General features: G+C 42.0%; 1 protein-coding gene across 1 annotated transcript in view; it reads right to left on the bottom strand.

Moving 5' to 3' along the window:
- Positions 1–13,077, bottom strand: part of LOC127057291 (multiple epidermal growth factor-like domains protein 6) — a 290,208-nt gene extending 277,131 nt beyond the window's left edge. The window contains exon 1 of the mRNA XM_050966209.1: positions 12,706–13,077. Within this exon, the coding sequence (XP_050822166.1) occupies positions 12,706–12,776 (71 nt within the window). The 5' untranslated portion in view covers positions 12,777–13,077. The remainder of the gene's footprint in view (positions 1–12,705) is intronic.
- Between the last annotated feature and the right edge of the window lie 280 nt (positions 13,078–13,357).

Genomic DNA, 13,357 nt, shown 5'->3' with positions numbered 1-13,357 from the left:
CTCACAACCCCGCTGTACAAGCCAAAAAATCTTGACACAATGGTCTCTTACATATCTTCTTGCCAGAGTGCTTGTAACAATAGGAAAAAAAAAAGTGTCCTGAGCCTAGAAGTGATGTGTCCACGAAAATCATCACATACACAAATTTTCAGAAAAACCAAACATACTTTAAGTTTTTCCTATTCCAAGAAGAAGGGGGAAAACATTAAAAGTTTGATCTAAAATAACAACCTATTAAACAAGTCATGTGATCAATAGCCTCAAGAACCTTAACATATTGTTATATCCACAGTCCAATACAGACATATTGAAATTCAACAATGTGTTGAGGTGACGTAGCATTTCTTTCTTTCTAACAGCTACCAAAACCATCTGCCTCCACATTCTACTGTGAACTAATTTAAGCACCACGCTTCTCTTCTAACGTTCCTCAACTATACTTGGGACCTTTAGGAGCTGAAGGGCGTGCTCTCCTCTCTAACCTGGCCTGTCTACTGAGCCTGCATTGGTACTAGCTGTGAATCTTGAGGCCCAATCCTGAACCTTTTCTTCCTCCATTCATCACACTTAGAAGGGAGGGTCCACACACACAATCAAGGAAACTATCACATTTAATAAAAGAAATTATAAGAAACATGTCATTAAAATATTTTACAACGAAATGTCAACCAACAATATTTAAAATATAATAGGATTGATCCTGCGAATACCAGCAAATACAGCTGTCTTCTTCCCCTTGCCTGGATGGGGTGAGATAAAGATGAGGGAAAATTGTTCTTGGACACCAGTGACTTCTCCTGCATGGAGTTTATGGGGTGGGCACTTGGTGGGGTTCAGGACTCCCACAGGTTCATCATTTCCCTCCTTGATGATCAAGAGGGTCCCCATGCAAGGGGTTTCAAGTGCCGGTGGAGATGTGGTCCTGAGAGTCCTGCAGTCTCCATGTCCTCCTCCCAATTGTTTTGGGGAGTGGCAGATGTCTAGAAAGAGGATCCTCTGGGTCAGCAGTAGCTTGGGCAACAGCTAGTGAAGGCAGCCCATGGACAGGTGCAGTGGCCAAACTCCAGGCTTGTTCGGCCACTCATTCTATCAACGTCTCCATTAGGTAATGCTCCCATTCCCTATGGTGAGACTCCTGCTCCACAGACTAACTCAAAGTCTCCTCCTGCTGCAGAGCTTCGCCTTCCTCTGCTCTGAGGAACTGCTCCTAATTCTTCCTTCCATCTCCATGAGCAGCTCTTCCAGGGTCCTTTTCCATCAGCCTCTGCTATATTGAGGTGCTGTTACTGCCCTCCTCGTGGAACAGATTACCTTTCTGGAGACAAAGATCTTGATAATTCGAAGACAAAAGAGTGTCTTATATATTTTTCCCCTTTGGAAGAAGCCAAGAAATGCCCTATATAATATTGTTTTGCTGTAGGAGGCCAAAATGTTGATACTTTTGAGCATTCCAGGAATGCAACTGTTACTATCCTTAGTTCTCAGACAACTTGGCAGCCCATGAGGAAGGACGAGGCTACTAATGATAAAAAAAAAGTGTACAATAATTCCTCACTTAACGTCATCCCAGTTAATGTTGTTTTGTTGTTACGTTGCTGATTAATTAGAGAACATGCTCATTTAAAGTTACGCAGTGCTCCCTTATAACATTGTTTGGCAGCCACCTGCTTTGTCCATTGCTTGCAGGAAAAGCAGCCCCTTGGAGCTAGCTGGAGGGGGCTTGGAACCAGAGTGGGCCGCCAGCCCCCTAATCAGTTCCCCTAAGTTCCCTGTGCAGCAGCCACCCAGCAGGCTATCAATTGCCAGCAGTTCAGGTGTCCCTCCTACCACTGCCATATGCTGCTACCGCCCTCTGCCTTGGAGCTGCTCCCAACATATATAATGTCTTTTGTCTGGTGAAAAAAATTTTCCTTGGAACCTAACCCCCCTATTTACATTAATTCTTATGGAGAAATTGGATTCGCTTAACATCATTTCGCTTAAAGTAGCATTTTTCAGAAACATAACTACAACTTAAGTGAGGAGTTACTGTATGAATGTTCATATTGTCTCAAGTGGCAAAGGGTTGGCAGTTCCTTACAGTGCCTATGTTACCAGTTTGCAATCTCCAGCACTTCAAATGCCCTGGAGGGTGAGGTGTCCACTGTAACTTACTAGCCGCAGGTTCCAGTTCCTCTCATGGTTTAGGGTCTTCCTCAGGTTTGCTTGGGGGTGTGGACAGGTTCCTTAAGAAGTTCTTCCAGGAATAAGTGGACAATCACATTGGCATCATTCGTGGGCCCTGATACCACGTCACCCTGACCCTCATTGGCATCCAATCAGACAATGAGGCTTGCAGGGTTGTGAGCCCTTGAGAGCACCCAGTCCAGATCCTTGTAGAAAGGGCACATCTCATGAGCCCTCCTCCAGCCTCCATGACATTTCCCAGTACAGATGAATGTTCCTGATGCTCCCTGAAAAGTCATGGAAGATGATATATTCTGACCACTCATTGATCAGCTTCCAGTCTGGTTGACAGGCCAAGCGGCTGCACTAGAGACAGAATCCATGTTCACCTGCATTGATCAAAAAATGCAGTGGAAAGCAGTTCTGATGGAATACCATTGAAAACAGAGGGACAGGGACCTTATACATGAGGTAATGGGTAGGAAGAAAGAAGTTGTGTATGTGGAAATTGGAGTGGATGACTATTGACACTTGAGGCCTGGTACCCACCCCCTGTCCCTGTCCACACTGCAAACTGGCTTGGGTACAGGGCTGTGCCACAGCCTGAGGTGTGTACTTACCCATATCCCTCAGTCGTGCCATCTTACTTGTCCTTCTGCTCACTGTCAGACATATGCTTCTGGGGTTTAGATATGAACAGCGAGTTATGGCACAACCATGCACATGGACAGTCACTAGTGTATACATCCCCGATAGATTTAAAAAACAAAACAAAAAACTAACAAAAAAAACCACACCCACAATCTAATGCTACTTTGCAAAAAGACATCAACAGATACAAAGACAACTCAAAGCTGTAGGCTCAATTTCTGAAATATACCAACTTCTTTATGATTTAGTGTATTTGTATCATCTATTTGTCAAGGAAAGCTAGAAAATAAGCATTTCACATACAGACGCTCAAACAATTCATGCAAATGAACAACCAAATATAATCTTCAAGTGGATATGGAAGAGTGTGTTTTCATAACAAGAACAAAGACATTTCCTAGAGGAGAGTCTTCTGGATGACAACACACTCACAGAAACTTAACATCAGCTTTATAGCAACATCATTACCATCACATTTGCAGCATAATTCATTTCTCTATGAATTTCACAGAATTTTAAAACTAGAAAATCCAATGGGACTATTCCATGATCTGTCTTGAAAAGACACACCCTGAGGTGCTATTAGATAGATATTGTTGCAAACTTTATGAAATATAGCATTCTAAATATGATAACTTACACGAAACAGTTGCTGGGAAGGTCTTTTTTGGTTAAGGTGTATGAAGCAGAGTTTTCATAAAGCAAGAGCCAAAAAGGCTGGTTTTAATTTACACTGGATGCAACACTACCTGGCACTGAGTCAGTAGGGTTGAAGATCTGTGTTCCACTTTTTGTTGTAAGTGAAAACCCTATTATAATGGGGCAGTAGCACCACTGTAGTTAAGACTGAGTCATTTCTAACTTGGCTATTGTTATCAGTACCTGTCCACCTCTATTTGGTGAATGTCAGGTTCCTACAGGTTATGTCTAAAACACCTTGGTTAAAAAAAAAATGCATCTTTTGGATGTAGCATACTATTGTCTACAAATAGCCTAAAATCATCTGTCTTCATCTACCAGCACTGTAAGCGGTCAGACACCTGAGTGAGCCAAATCTTAATAAATTTGACACACATTACTCTCACTTATATAAGCCCTAATCCTCATCCTATTGATGTCAATGGTAAAATTCTCATTTACTTCTATGATTTAAGATCAAGTCATTAGTGTAAAGCAAGCTACTGGGTGGTATATCCAGACCCGAAAAATAGAACAGTGGCCATCAGCACATGCCCATGCTGTGACATTACCCTCTGGTGCTGTCTGGACCAGTGATCCACTAGGTCACTCCAATCCTTGACTTTGGGAGCCAGCCTTACCCTGCTCTGCTGTGAGAACCCCCACTCCTGGGCTGTTCATGCACAGCCTCTGGCATGTAAGCTGCTCCTTGGATTGTGCAACCGAATGATACTAGCCAATATCGCCGGTCCTGGACACAACCCTAGGAACCTCTGTCTTGCACAGGGCTGGCTCCAGGCACCAGCTAAGGAAGCAGGTACTTGGGGCGGTAAGTACAAAGGGGCAGCACTCCGTCCGCTGTTGGGGTGGGTTCGGCCGGAATTCGGCATCAGGTCCATCAGTCCCTCTCTTCCTCTTTGAGCTGCTGCCAAAGTGCTGCCGATCGGCTTTTCTTTCCCCCCCCCTGCCCCCGCCGCTTGGGGCAGCAGAAAACCTGGAGCCAGCCCTGGTCTTGCAGTGTCCAGTTATGCCAACTGGACACTGCAAGCTTATGAGTTAATCAATTTAACAAAGAAATTTATATATACACCTCTACCCTGATATAATGCGACTCAATATAACACGAATTCGGATATAACATGGTAAAGCAGCGCACTCCAGTGAATCAAAGCAAGTTTGATATAACGCAGTTTCACCTATAATACGGTAAGATTTTTTGGCTCCTGAGGACAGCGTTATATCGAGGTAGAGGCGTACCAGACTTGTTATCCCAAGGGGAATTTCTGACACACATCAAACCAAACACACTTCTTCAGGTAGAACAAACAAACAGATTTATTAACTATACAGATAGATTTTTAAGTGATTATAGTCAAAACGTAAGTAATATTTGGTCAAATGAAATAAAAGCAAAATGCATTCTAAGCTGATCTTAACACTTTCAATGCCCTTACAAACTTAGATGCTTCTCACCACAGGCTGGCTGGCTGCTCTTCAGCCAGGCTCTCCGCTTTGATCAGCACTTCAGTCGCTTGGTGTGGTGTCTGTAGATGTAGGTGGAAGAGAGAGGAAGAGGGTGGCAAACATCTCTCTTTTTTATCATGATCTTTCTTCCCTCTTGGCTTTACCCCCCTTCACCACCACCTTCAGAGTCAGGTGAGCATTACCTCATCACGGTTCCAAAATGACCAAAGGAATGAGGGTGACTCCCTCAAAAGTCACACAGATTATTTTGTTGCTGCCTAGGCCAGCATCCTTTGTTCCTGTGAGGCTGGGCTGGGTTCGTCCCATACCTGTCCTGATGAGGTGTGAACTGCCTGCCTGTTCTTGGAGAGTTTTTGCCTGTGTTTGCTTTTAGCCATGAGGATATATTTTCAGCCTCATAACTATATACATGAAATTATAACCTATAACATTACTATAACAATTACTATAATCACTATGACAACCATGCTCAGTGCATCATAAGCCTTCTGAAGACATTAAACATGAGAAACTTTGCACTGGATACCACACAATCATTTTATAAAGATGAACACTGGGGCGTAGGGTGTTCCCCCAATGTACAGAGCATCACACATGCATTTGATTGGTGTTAGGTGAGGTAGGCTGGTTACGCATATGAATCCATGTTTGGAACAGGCAAATTACAGGGACAGTGGAGAAAGTCAAAATATGATTTCTACTGATCCACATGCATCTCCTGAACCACAGGTTTCCTGTTATCACATGGAGACTGGTGCACATTGCTATTTGGAGACAAATAAGATAACTAAAGTGCCTGCTGCTTAAAGAATGCAATTATAAAAAGGAGAGCACTGTGGGGGGAAAATGCAAAATAATATGCATCTATCAAAGCAAGCACACATGGTTTGTCAATAAGTAGAGGAGCATTTATTGGTATAAACCAGGGGTTCTCAAACTGGGGGTTGGGACCCCTCAGAGGGTCGTGAGGTTATTACATGGAGGGTCGTGAGCTGTCAGCCTCCACCCCGAATCCTGCTTTGCCTTCAGCATTTAAAACAGTGTTAAACATAAAAAAGTGTTTTTAATTTATAAGGAGGGGTGTTGCACTCAGAGGCTTGCTGTGTGAAAGGGGTCACCACTACAAAAGTTTGAGAACCACTCGTATAAACACTAACACAACAAAAGGGTTGAGATGTAATGTTGCTGGATGCCATTCAAGGGGCTTTGCGCTCATCTGTTATTGACTTCAAAACTGATCGTTTGCATAGCAACTGTACCTATCCAAATGCTCATCCAGACTTTGCATGTTTGTTTTTTAATATGGGATTAACTCTTATGCCACAATATATATGTGCAGTATGGGCCTGTCAAGGAATTCTTTGGCCTAACAAAAACTTGAGGCTGATTTTTACTGTGATTTACACCCTTGTAAATCCAGATTATAATGAAACTATCATAGTATAATGGAAAATAAATTTGTCTCATTGATTTAAATTCATTCATGCTTTCCCATACTTATGGGATCAAAGATACATCTAAACACACTGGAAAATATGGTTATATTTATTTCAATTTGAATGCTCCAAATCTCTAGTTCCTGGTGCACACATATGCAACTGAAGCAAAGCACCTCAATAGTTTAAAAATCTTAGGGTCAATTCTCAATTAGACCAGAGTAATTCCAGAGTGCTTGTTGGCTCTGATTTTAGAAATGTATAAGTGAGAGCAGAATCTGACCCTTAACACAAAATAGCATGCTGCCAATGTGCAATATGCAAATTTTGAAATGCTTTTATTTTTGTTATTTCTAAATCAGTTCCCCGCTGGCCCTTGTCTACTATCTCAAAAGCAAAGATCTTAGTGAGAACTAAAACCATGGCAAGTTTTAAGTTTTAGTTATCCACGCCTAAAGAAACAAAATTTTTCACTGGTGAAACGTATCAGCTTTCTGAATGTTCAGATAACTCCCAAGTACAGGCATTTCACCAAGATTCCAGTAACTAAAAAGGCCCTGCTGAAACAGTGTCCAAATGCTAACTCCTCCTCTATCCCCCCTGCTGCTTTTAGTACAAATGCCTTGCCTTATCAGTCATAAATTTGCATGCACAGCACTATGATAAACATATGGAGTTGGACATAAACAATACACATGCACACAGAGTGAATTAGACAGAGTAATTTTTATTAAGATCAGAATGTGCATATGCATGACAATTATTCTGAACAATGGTAAAGTATTACACAATGAAATGCACAGCAAAGTCGCTGATTTCTATTGCTGTACGCATATTCAGGCTGATATTGTGAAAGAATCTTATGGGAGTTAGGAACGCAAATCCCGCTGAAATTCAATGGGAGCTTGGGTTCCAACTCCGACTCCTTTCAAAATCCAGCTTTAAATATTTAAAGCTGTTTTTAGACAATCATGATTAAGTCAGGCAAATTTCCAACCCTTCATATCATGTGTGTTATGTGATTTATATGATAGTATACCCACAGGTATTTATAAAAGTAGAAATTACTCTACAACAGGGAACAGTTAGGTTCATCCTCAAAAAAAAAAAATACAGCAGCTTTGGACTATCAGGTTTTAAGTCATGGCTTTTTGGCTTTTAACAACACAATACAAAAAAGTCTTGAGCTCACTTTTCTCAACAAAAAACAAGGAGTAGCAAAATGTGCAACAAATCAGGAAAAGAGAAATATAATACAACGACACTCACTCACTATCTTTAGACTTCTTGCCAATGAAAACAGCAGAACACCTTCATCTCTTGAAAGACCCTAAATTCCAAGTTAATAGATACTATACTGAAGCAGAGACTCTAAATGTAAGATCTTGCAAAATTTGAGCTGTTTCACAGTCTACGTAATTAGAGTGACCTGCATGTGCTCTCTCTGGTGCTCACCAAGAACCAGAGTGCAGGATGACAATTAGCCTATTTTCTATTTAGTGTAAAAGTTCACCACTTCCCCTCAAGATGACAAATCTTACATTAAAATAGGAAATTAGTCCCCCCTCCTCAGGCTGTCAGTCCCCACTACACATTCCACAGGGCTTGGGCTTCAGGCCCCTCAGTGGTCAGCCTCCCTCCTCCATCCCTTCCATTAGTTTTAGTAAAAGTCAGGGACAGGTCAGGGGCTTCTGTGAATTTGTGTTTATTCTCCACAACCTGTCCCTGACTTTTACTAAAAATAACCATGAAAAATCTTAACCTTAATAAAAGCCACTGACGGACCTATCCTCCATGAACTTATCTAATTCTTTTTTTAACCTAGTTACAGTTTTGGCCTTCACAACAGATTGACTGTGTGTTGTGTGAAGAAGTACTTCCTTATGTTTTCTTTAAACCTACGGCCTATTAATTTCACTGGGTGCCCCTAGTTCTTGTGTTATGTGAAGGGGTAAATAACACTTCTTTATTCACTTTCACCACACCAATCATGATTTTATAGACCTTTATCATACCCCTCCTAGTCATCTCTTTTCCAAGCTCAAAAGTCCCAGTCTTTTTTAACTGTCCTCATATGAGAGCTGTTCCATACCCTTAATCAGTTTTGTTGCCCTTTTCTGTACCTTTTCCAATTCTAGTATATCTTTTTTTGAGATGGGGTGACCAGAAGTGCACACTGTAATCAAGGTGTGGGAGTACCATGGATTTATATAATGGCATGATATTTTCTTATTACCTATCCCTTCCCTAATGACAACTAACATTGTTAGCTTTTTTGACTGCTGCTGCTGCATGTGGAGCTGATGTTTTCAGAGAACAATCCACAATGACTCCACTCTTTCTTGGCCGGTAATAGCTAATTTAGATTCCGTCATTTTGCACGTATAGTTGGGATGATGTTTTCCAATGTGCATTACTTTGCATTTATGAACACTGAATTTCATCTGCCATTTTCTTGCTCAGTCACTCAGTTATATGAGATCTCTTTGTAACTCTTTGCAGTTTGCTTTGGACTTACCTTGAGTAATTTTGTATTGTCTGCACATTTTGCCACCTCACTGTTTACCCCTTTTTCCAGATCATTCATGAATATGTTGAACAGCACTGGTGCCAGTACAGATCCCTGGGGGACACTGATATTTACCTCTCTATATTCCAAAAACTGAACATTTATTCCTACTCCAAAAACTGACCATTTATTCCTACTCATTTAAACGGTTACCTAATCCAAAAGAGGACCTTCCCTCTTATCTCACGACTGCTTACTTTGCTTAAGAGTTTTTGGAAAGGGACTTTGTCAAAGGCTTTCTGAAAGTCCAAGTACACTATATCCATTGGATCACCCTGATCCACGTTTGTTGACCCCCCTCAAAGAATTCTAATAGCTTGGTGAGGCATGAGTCCCCTTTACAAAAGCCATGTCGACCCTTCCCCAACAAATCGTGTTCATCTATGGGTCTGATAATTCTGTTCTTTACTAGATTCTCAACCAATCTGCCTAGTATTGAAATTATTCCAGATCCATTTGTAGCTTTGAGAATGGGAGTGGGAATAAGGTGGGGGAGGATGCCAGCTCTGCCCACTTACGGATGAGGTGCGGCTCTGCAGAGATGCAAGTTATGAACTATAATCAGCAAACATGGAAATTGACACTTTAGTTTAAGGCTGTATCTAGATCCTCTAACAGATCTTTTAAGACAGCATTCCAAGCCTGGAAAGAAAGACACAGTAAAGAACTATGCCCTCTGTTTGAAAAGAACAAGATTCTTCTTTCCATTTGTTAATGAACAATTAAACTCTTTGTGTAAATCTATTAGATACCTAAACATGTATTACTGGGGAAAAAGAAGAGATCATCTCAGTACTGATGATGAACACTAAGGATACTTATTGCTTGAAGGTAACATGAAAGACACTCCGTTCAGCCTCTGTGACAGCTTAGAGTTCCTGCTTTCTGCTCTGTCTTACATAGTTAACTAATATCTTCCCAAAAGTACATTCTCAACAGTATATTTGTTCAATCAAATTGAACCTTCTCCCCTCAGTTCTTATTCAGCAGAGCCCCTTTACTATATGCTATTTGACATGAAACAGAATCCCTGTTGCTGCCTTAACTATGGTATAGCTTCTCACCACCCCATAGCCTCAAACATACCACAACTTTAATCTGCAAAGCTCACTGCAGCAAAGTAAACCCATAGCTTCAAAAAAACCATGCTTTTTAAACAAGAGATGCTGGTGACCTCTCATTTAAAGCATTAAGCAACAAGGGTTTAGAAAAGAGCTGTATACTTGTACTCTGAGTGAATAATTCTGGAATCACCAAAGTTCTAATACAAGATCATCAGGGCTAATTGTCTAAAAATGTGGTTGTCAGAGATAGTCGCCCTGTAATCTGCTATGCATTAAAATCTTCCCCTCTCAGAGGGATCGGAATCAGATCATGAGCATAAACAAATACCTACACAGAATCATTACATTCTGAGAGCCACCGCTGGCTTCATTCCTCAGCTTCCCAGTGAAAACTTGTACCACCACCCCATGTTAGCAATCAGCATAACCTCACCTCTACAAAGTAACCTTTTTTTAAAAAAATGCTCACCTGGTGGAATGCCTAAAATGAAACCAAGGAAGCTGTATAGGATGATTGCAGAGGAAGGGAAGATTTTCCTTTTACTCACCCTGGTTTAAAATAACATTAAGAGTTATGGTAGCAGCCTATTCTGCATCAGAAAGACACCACCCAGGAAAAGCCCCTAAGGCTTTTCCACTGGTATTTTACCATTCCAAACTGTCCTTATTCCGATAAAAATGGAGTATGTTGTCAGTCCTGATGGCTTGGATAGTCTATGCAGATATCAGTATGCTGCCATTCATGATATTCCTTTTCACAAAGATTCTCTCTTAAAAAGGTAACTAGAATAAGCAAACAAATTTATTTGGAAATGACCTACCAAATTCAGAGTTTCAGATTTAAAATGACATTCTCTGAAGCGTATCTTTTAAACTAATATTACCCTCAAAACTGCACAACCTTGGTTAGCACAGCTGCTTAAGTCAAATGTGAATAAATCTGGAAATATAAGTCAATGGTAGTCCTTACGTTAGAATTAAAAACAAAACCAAAAACCACAACTCTCACTGCAGAAAACTAACTCAAAAGACCCACCATGAGTCTTTAACAAAATGAGGAAAATGCTTTCCTCAGACAGCAACCTTTAAGTATGCAAAATAAAATTAAGAGATGTCATTATCCTAACTAAAAGTAGTTTTCTGAATCTGTATTTGCAGATTATTCCACAGGGAATACATTGTGCCGTAACAGGAATTGATAGCCTAGCCAGAGATTTAGATTCAATGACATCTGCAGTAACTAGATGGCAAAATGAATCTTGCAGAGATGGACTATGGAAATATAGAGTGGTAAACAGAGCTGTTTCCTTTTAAATAAAAAAAAAGCGTTGTTAATACCATGATGATCTAACACTAATATTTAGGAAATGCTGTCAGATTGTTTATAAGTGTAAAAAGGATCACTTTTCCCACCCTCTGTAAAGTCATGGAGACTAAGACCACAATTTGTGCTTACAAAACACAAGGCACAGAACTGTGAACACAGATTTATAAACCTTGAGGGTTGTTCTACTTTTTAAATGATTAAATGTCAGTTTTTCTAGTCATATTTTTCAATATTCATAATGTTACAACATACAATGTTGGTGGCATGCAGACATTTAATATGTTATTGTATACATCTCACATGAGCTTCGGTATGCAAGAATTGACACCCACTGACCCTATATTAATGAGTGGGCACTGATCCCTTTGTCTGTAAATTAGCAGTGTGTGTATCTCTCCAGGTAGCTGCTTTTTCCAGTTCTCAATCTCTCACCTCTCTCTGGTTCAGCCCTTTAGTCTTCCTAACTGGATTTACATTTTACTACCCAGTGTTCCCTACCGAAGCTTTTAAAACTAGTTAAAGCTGAAAACGCCCCTTATCCCATGAAACCTGTAGAATATTTTAGCTATTTCAGGCTCAACTCTGTCCTTTCATTGTTACACCAACATGAATGGGTTCCTGCAGAAAATAAACACAAGGATCTTCATGCATTCACTAATGATTATCTCTGCCTTCAAACCCAAAGTGAGGGAAGAAGGCAGGCTTAGAAAAAAACACTTTTCTTCTGAGATTACATACTTCATTAATAACCACGCTTTACAAAATATTCCCTAAAACTGGAATTGTTCAGCTACTTACAAGGAAGCTATCAATTAAACAAAAGAAAAACCCAATTAAACTTTTTGTCCCAGGATGAGCACTGACATGTATGCTAGATAGCAGTGAATTATGTCTATAACACACAAAAGCATCTTTGGCGTTTTACAGGCATAAGACAAGTCCTTGACCTAAAGAGTTCACAGTCTAAACAAACAAGATGCAATGCAATGTCTTTGAAAAATCCCATCTCCCCCCCACCCCCCCGCAAAGATTGGTTAGTTTTTATCATTGCAATCCCAACTATAGCCCCAAAGATCATTTAATCATTCTGAGCCTGCAGTTCTTTTAGAGCAATTTACAGCACCTCTGGGCATCTGCTGCATCCCTCTGCCAGCGCAGGATTTATATAGGAGGCTATTTTGTAGGTACAGATGGAGCCCCAGTAGGGCTTGCACGTTGCTAAGCGAGCCCTAGGTGTAGCAGGCTGGTCAGATGCGCCACGGACAAGCATTTCCTAAGCAAGTGAAGGAAGGAAGGACCCTAGGATCAGCGGTGCCCCACTTGACTTACATGCCCTGCTGAAGTTGCAGCGATGCAGCCAGGGTCCAGGATATGCACAGCAGCCAAGCTCTCAGGGTCATCTCGGGGATCAAGGGCTGCCGATCGCCAGCTGCAAAAGTTGAGCGGGCTCAGCAGGAGCGGGCATCGGGCAGGGCCGAGGGAAGGCGATGGCTGCTGGAGCAGATCGTGGTCCGGAGCAGGGCCGCCGGAGCCCAGGGGGTGCTGAGCGGGTGCTTCTTCCGAGGCTGCGGTGTCGGGAGCCGGCAGCTCTCAGCTCCGCCGCAGCCCCGGCTGTCTGTGACCAACAGGCTCCATGGAGCCCCGCACCTCCCAGCCGCGACCCTTCAAATCATTCAAAGCCGCTGCAGAGCAGCAAATCACCGGCCTCGCAGCCTCCTCGCCCAGCCCAGCGCCCTCCCGCGGGCTCGGCAGCGCTCGGCGGCTCAGCAAATCCGAGCGGGTTTACCTGCAACTTCGTTCGGGGGCGGGCAGCACTAACTGCGCTTTATACCCTTCCCCACCCCTGCAACAACGCGTCCACAACTCCCCCTTCCCCCACGCAGCATAACCCAGACAGCCCTGCCTCAGTGTTCCCTCCGCCACACCGCGTACACCCCCTCCCTGCCTCAGTACCCCACTCCCCCACACCGCGTACACCCCC

This window comes from Gopherus flavomarginatus, chromosome 8, assembly GCF_025201925.1.
Source record: "Gopherus flavomarginatus isolate rGopFla2 chromosome 8, rGopFla2.mat.asm, whole genome shotgun sequence".
NCBI lineage: Eukaryota > Metazoa > Chordata > Testudines > Testudinidae > Gopherus > Gopherus flavomarginatus.
This window is presented reverse-complemented; position numbering and strand designations above follow the sequence as displayed.